Source organism: Thunnus thynnus, chromosome 5 (assembly GCF_963924715.1).
Source record: "Thunnus thynnus chromosome 5, fThuThy2.1, whole genome shotgun sequence".
Taxonomy (NCBI): Eukaryota; Metazoa; Chordata; class Actinopteri; order Scombriformes; family Scombridae; genus Thunnus; species Thunnus thynnus.
The window spans coordinates 30,161,091-30,167,090 of NC_089521.1; the positions used below are offsets into that span (position 1 = coordinate 30,161,091).

The following is a 6,000-nucleotide window of genomic DNA, read 5'->3' on the forward strand; positions in this document are numbered from 1 at the left end:
GTCATGAAAGAGGAAATTAGCTATATATGTTTTGGCATTTTAACATGGGCGTCTATGGGGATCGACTCGCTTTTGGAGCCTCAAGTGGTCGTTCAAGGAACTGCAGTTTTTGGCACTTCCGCATTGGCTTCATTTTACAGCCCCGGAGGTTGCTGCTTGGTCCTGCTGTGTCAGAAATAATCAGAAATAAGCAGCTGATAGATAAATTATCAATAGACTGAGGTTTGTTGAAGTCAAGCGGTGTCTCTTTAATTCAATCAGAACATATGTTACAGACACAGAGAGTCCGCAGAGTCTCCGTGGAGAATTCTGAAGAAGAAAAGAAATTCACTGGTATATATCGATGGCCCTGATGCCCTTGGGAGGCACCTTTAGTTGTTTACAGATTCCTACCAGACCTAGACAAAGCTTTACAGAGCTCTCCCTTCCACATGATATCCATATGACTTTATCCCACTTTTACCCTTGTGATCCTGCAATCTAATATATATATATATAACCATACATGGTATACAATGTACAGATTTTTCTATCAGCAGCATAGTCGGTAGAAGAGAAACTGTTCTCAGGTTTGCTGCCCCTTTCATAGAAACTTATTTATGAATGACCTCTGAAATGATAATCCACAGCAAAAAATCAGCAGTCAGTGGGTAATATCCGTCCTTTGCGTCCTCAGGTGGGTCTGAAGTCGGTGATCGAGCAGTTCCCGGACAAGCTGGACTTCCAGCTGGAAGACGGAGGCAACGTGTTGAGCAACGGACACAAACAGCTGATGTGTCTCGCCCGCTCCATCCTCAGCAAGGCCCGCATCCTGCTGCTGGACGAACCCTCCGCCTACCTCGACCCCATGTCAGTAGGAACACTAACATATGTGTGTTATGAGTGTATGTGGCAACAAGAGGTTAACTTGTGACCTCTGTCCTAAAATATTATATAATTATGGTGCATCAGAAATTAGTGTATTCTTAAATTGGGTTGAAAATGTACCTCTGCTGGTGACACATGGTGTACACATTCATTCAGGCTGTATAGACAGAGGAAGCCTCTGCTTAGCTAAATCCTGCTGACTGCTGTATGCATACGTCCTGTTTGAAGGGTCAGTTCACTCAAATTACAAAACAAATTCTCTCTCACCTCTCGTGGCATCTATGTAGATAGTTTTGGATTTATTTGTTCAGGTTATGAGATTTCTGCTAACAGGACGAGCTGCTTATAGTTTTCATATGGACGGGTTTTTCCAGTAGAAAGTAGTTCAAATTAAAACTTCAGAAATAAAAAAAAAAAGGTGCTTAAAATCTGATTCTTGAGAAAATAATCAAATATTTTTCAAATCTCATGTGTAGAGGTGGTTTGGCTTACAAGTATTGTGTGTGTGTGTGTGTGTATCCAAACCCTGATATATCTTGTTCCTCTGTGCTGCAGAGCTCCGTCGTCGTCCAAAAACTATTAAAAACACGTCAGCGAGCCACACCGCTGCACTGGGTGACGTGTTCCTGCGCCACAAAGACTACAGTCACGGTAGTTTGTTTAGAAACCAATCCAAAGACTATTAACAGCGATTACATTCTGCAGTCTCCGGAGAGTAGTTCTGACTGAAAGGTTTTTAAGATGAGGTCTACGACACAGGAATAAGATATATCAGACACACACACAATACTTGCAAGTATCTTGTTTTCTCCTCACTTTTATGTGTATTTCCTTTGTGTGTGTGTGTGATGTCCTGTATTGTGAGGTCACAGCAGCAGCAGCAGCAGCAGCAGCCACCCAAATCCAACATGTGCGGTGTTCCCGTCACTGCATATGGAGACAATCTAGAGTGCTTTCAGTAATTCTGACCTACTGTACGTGGGAGTGTGTTTGCATGTAAGCGTTTCTGCAGAAGGGGGGTCATGATGGTAAATGAAGCCTATAATGAGCAATCTAGTTTGACCCGAGGCCGAACGCCGCCCGCTCTTTCATGTCAGCCTCAACAACCTCCCTCGACAGGAATGGAACGCTAAGCTAATGTATTAGCAGTGGAGAGAGATGGCCTTTGATGATGATGATGATGATGATGATGGTATGTGTGTGTGTGTGTGCATTTGTTTGTTTGTGAACAGAACGTTGCAGGTCCTGAGGAAGACATTGAAGCAGGTTTTCTCCGGCTGCACCGTCATCCTATCAGAGCACAGAGTGGAGCCACTGCTGGAGTGCCAATCATTCCTGGTGAGTTCTGGATGAAATTTACATTTTTTACTGATTTTCATCCACATTTTAAAAGCTCAGGTGTTTTGGAGAAGCTCATGAAACTCAACTTGGCCTGAACATCATTCCCTTAGGTAGACTGTGTTGGGTGCACACGTGTGCTTGAGTGTGTGTTTGCATGTAGGTAATGGGGGTTTGTGTTGGAACAACAGATGGCGTGACAGTAACATGAGGGAAGTGACCTCAGATTAGGAGCAGCTACTGTGACTTAAGACAGAAAGAAAGAAAGACAGAAAGAGACAGAAAGACTAAAAGAAAGGCAGAAAAGGAAGAAAGATAGAAAAAAGAAAGACAGAAAGACTGAAAGACAGAAAGAACTGTCAGTTTATTTATTAAAACTGTCTGAACTGACTGCAGTTATTCTTTACCAAAAGCCAACATTTGTCCCCAACAACCCCCCCACACACACACACACCAGCTGAGTGTTTGTTGTTGACTGTGGTTGGAGAGTGGATCTAATGTAGTTCAGTATTGACAGAAAAGGTTTGCTTCTGTACAAAACAGGAGGTAACACACATACAGTGTGTTTACAAAACTGAAGCAAAAGTCTCCACACAGCTTTTTTTTTTTAATTTATGAAACATCATAATTTGAAAGAAGCTCAGATAAACACATCAGACGTGATCTCTGCTCCCTCCTGCTTGTCCAGATGATCGAGGGCAGCTCCATGAAAAGCTACGACTCCATCCAGAAGCTTCTGAACGAGACGAGTCACCTGAAACAGGCCATGAGCCCCGCCGACAGGCTCCGCCTCTTCCCAACGCTTCACCGCCTCAACTCCAGCAAGAGGGCGGCGCCGCAGACCGCCAAGATCTCGTCCCTGCCAGAAGAAGCTGAGGACGAAGTCCACGACACCCGACTCTAATAACCGGCCAGATACACACACACACACACACACACACACACAATAACAACAGTTTGATTCAACACTGAAATCCCAACTTATTTTTGTAGGAAAACATTTTAAAAGTAAAGTGAACACATTTAAGTCAGATTTTCCATCAATGGAACAATTTGGATCCATATAATCATCTAACACACACACTTCTTCACATACACATACAGTATATTTTACTGTAAACATGCAACAAAGCACGACACACAATAAAAACACAGCAAAGAGCGTCTGGCTGCACACTCAGCTGAACATGTTACTGTCACAGAACGAGGCTGAGCTACGGAGCTAATTTACTGACAGAAATCCAGACTAATAAAGGTAATGACTCACTCATAACAGCAGCTCACATATAACAGAAAGTATCTGTAATCATTTGGATTGTAACGGCCAACTGCGTATAAATCAGGTATGTACAGTGCAAAATGTGAGGGCAATAAAACTTCAAATCATGTGCAAAACCTTTAACAGTACAGTACAAGATACTGTAGCTGTGAGTTTGGAAGTTGCATAAAAAAGCATTGGTATGTAGATGAATTGAAATTTCATGGCGGCTGCACGAAACTGTACAAATTGAAGCTGTGAGGTGAAAATCTGTCATTAAATTAGAAAAATATGAATATACCGATGCAGTATATATGTACGTGCAGCAGGAAGAGCTCTGAAGCTCCATGAAGAAGGGACCACTTATAAAAAAAAACATGATGGCTAAAAGTAATACAACTCAAATGTTAGTGAAGCACATAACAGACTCCACCTGGCCTCAAACTGGACACTTATTGTTATTGAAAAGCATTTCGAGTGCCTTTTGGTGCTGGACAAACTGTATAAGGGCTTCTTCTTTTTTTCTCCTGAGGTCCAAAAAAAAAAAATCTGTATTTGCTTTGAAAAAGCGTGAAATATATAAAACCTTTTTTTTGCATATTTTGTTGTTTTAAAGTACAAGGGTTAACTTGCTGAGAAAACTGTTTTGTTGTAAGTGAAGTGGAAGCGTTCCCGTTCTTTTAGATGGTTTGACTCAGACTGAGCTGCAGCCGCTGTAGAAATCTCATGTCTCATGTTTGCTGCACAAACAGAAAGTGTAACTATGAGCATCAATTAGCAAACACAGATCAAATCTAATTAGTTAATGATAATGTTGCACAATAAAAACAGACAAGTAAGTTGATGACTTGCTCGATCTTTTGCTATCAGTTTTGGCCTTTTAATACTAATTAATACTAAGCAGACATTTCATGTAGATGAGGAAAACAAAGCGTATTTAATCCTTTACAAACATGTTCATGTTCTAAACCTTCACAGCATCGACTCATAATAAGTCTCTCTACTAAAACCTCTGAGCTACAAATCTATTTTTAGTTCATAAATACCTCACCTGTCATTAATAAACGGGCGATTAATCCTTCATTCAGATTTCAGAGAGCAGAGAGAGTTCAGGGTTTTACACAAAAAACATTCACAACCTGGACCAAGAATGTGTATCAGCTGGACAAAAATCTAAAAAAAAAAAAAAGTTGAAGCAAAGTCAAAATAATTTTGCATATTCTAGGTCACTTAAGGAAAAGTCATAACATTTCAGGCTTTCAGAATGATGTTCATGGTGTTTCTACTGCTGTCTAATGTAAAAATCAGTCAAATGTGACCTGAACAGGATGTAAAAATTAGGATTTGATTGTCTCGGTGCAGGAATCACTGTTTGTCTTTGAACAGGAAGAGAAGCATTAATGAGCTGCAGACAAACCATTATTATTATTATTATTAATCATTATTATATTCACCTCTCATTAACGACAGGAACAAAACATAATATTATCAACAAACTGATGCAACATGAGCCGCAGATCAAGCATCAAAACACCACTAACATGCTGTAATATATAAAAAATCTGAAAAAAAAACGAAGTGGAAGTGGTGCTGGATACAAAATCAATTAAATAGCAATACAAGGATCACCAGCACATCGAACCAAAGCTCCCTTTAATTTTATTAGTGACATTTCTACCAACTTACAGGTCTTCCTCAGGCAGAAATATCCTCCTTGTATTGCTGTTAGATTTATAATCCGTGTATAAATTACTCTTGAGAATTAAGGTAAAGTAGAGACTTCTACAGTGGCTTCACTTCTGTATCTGTGGTCTGACCCTGCAGTAACTTCAACACACACACACATAGAAACGGGAACGGTAACGTCATTGGCTGACGTCACTAACGAGCGATGACTCTGATACCCTTATTTTTCAATCTGTATGCACTTTAGAGACACCCTGAGGTACTCAAGAGCTTTCACAGCAAGGAAAACAGTCGAATGATTGAACGCTGTACAACAGTTTCTTCAATTCTTCCATAAAATTAAGTGTAGATGTAGAATTATGACCTCTGATAACAAATTACGCTTTTTACTTTTAATTTTTTCAGCCTATAATACTTGACAAATTATAGGGAGAAGGCAGTAATTCATCAAAAAAAAAGTACATTTTCTATTTGAAATGAATATATTTTCAGAGCTGCTGCTGTATAAAACGCAAAAACCAACCATTTTTTAACTCTTATCTGTACTTCCCTCTGAAACTGGAAACGATATTGACTCTCCTGATGTTTTTTCTTCTTTTGGTTTGAGGGAAGAGCACGTTGCTCCTTTCATACTGAATGATAGTTTTGTAAAGAAGCAATGCAGAAAAAATTAAGGTACCGTGGAGAAATGCCTTGATGTGTTAACTGTGACAACAGATTTTTTTTTTTACAGTGTAAATTAAGAAAAAGCTGTTTCTTACTCATAGGAAAAGGGACACAAATGTCCAAAAAATGTATAAATGTATTTGTTCAATCAACTATATTTCCAGTAAAACTAAAGATTTTGAGAA

The 6,000-nt window shown here is 39.6% G+C and overlaps 1 protein-coding gene across 4 annotated transcripts in view; it reads left to right on the plus strand.

The window, feature by feature from the left end:
- The window catches only part of cftr (CF transmembrane conductance regulator), a 49,342-nt gene extending 43,342 nt beyond the window's left edge, over positions 1-6,000 (plus strand). For all 4 annotated transcript variants that reach the window (XM_067590633.1, XM_067590635.1, XM_067590634.1 and 1 more), the window contains 3 exons: positions 677-849; positions 2,100-2,205; positions 2,894-6,000. In XM_067590633.1, coding sequence (XP_067446734.1) covers positions 677-849; positions 2,100-2,205; positions 2,894-3,109 — 495 coding nt within the window. In that variant the 3' untranslated portion in view covers positions 3,110-6,000. The remainder of the gene's footprint in view (positions 1-676; positions 850-2,099; positions 2,206-2,893) is intronic.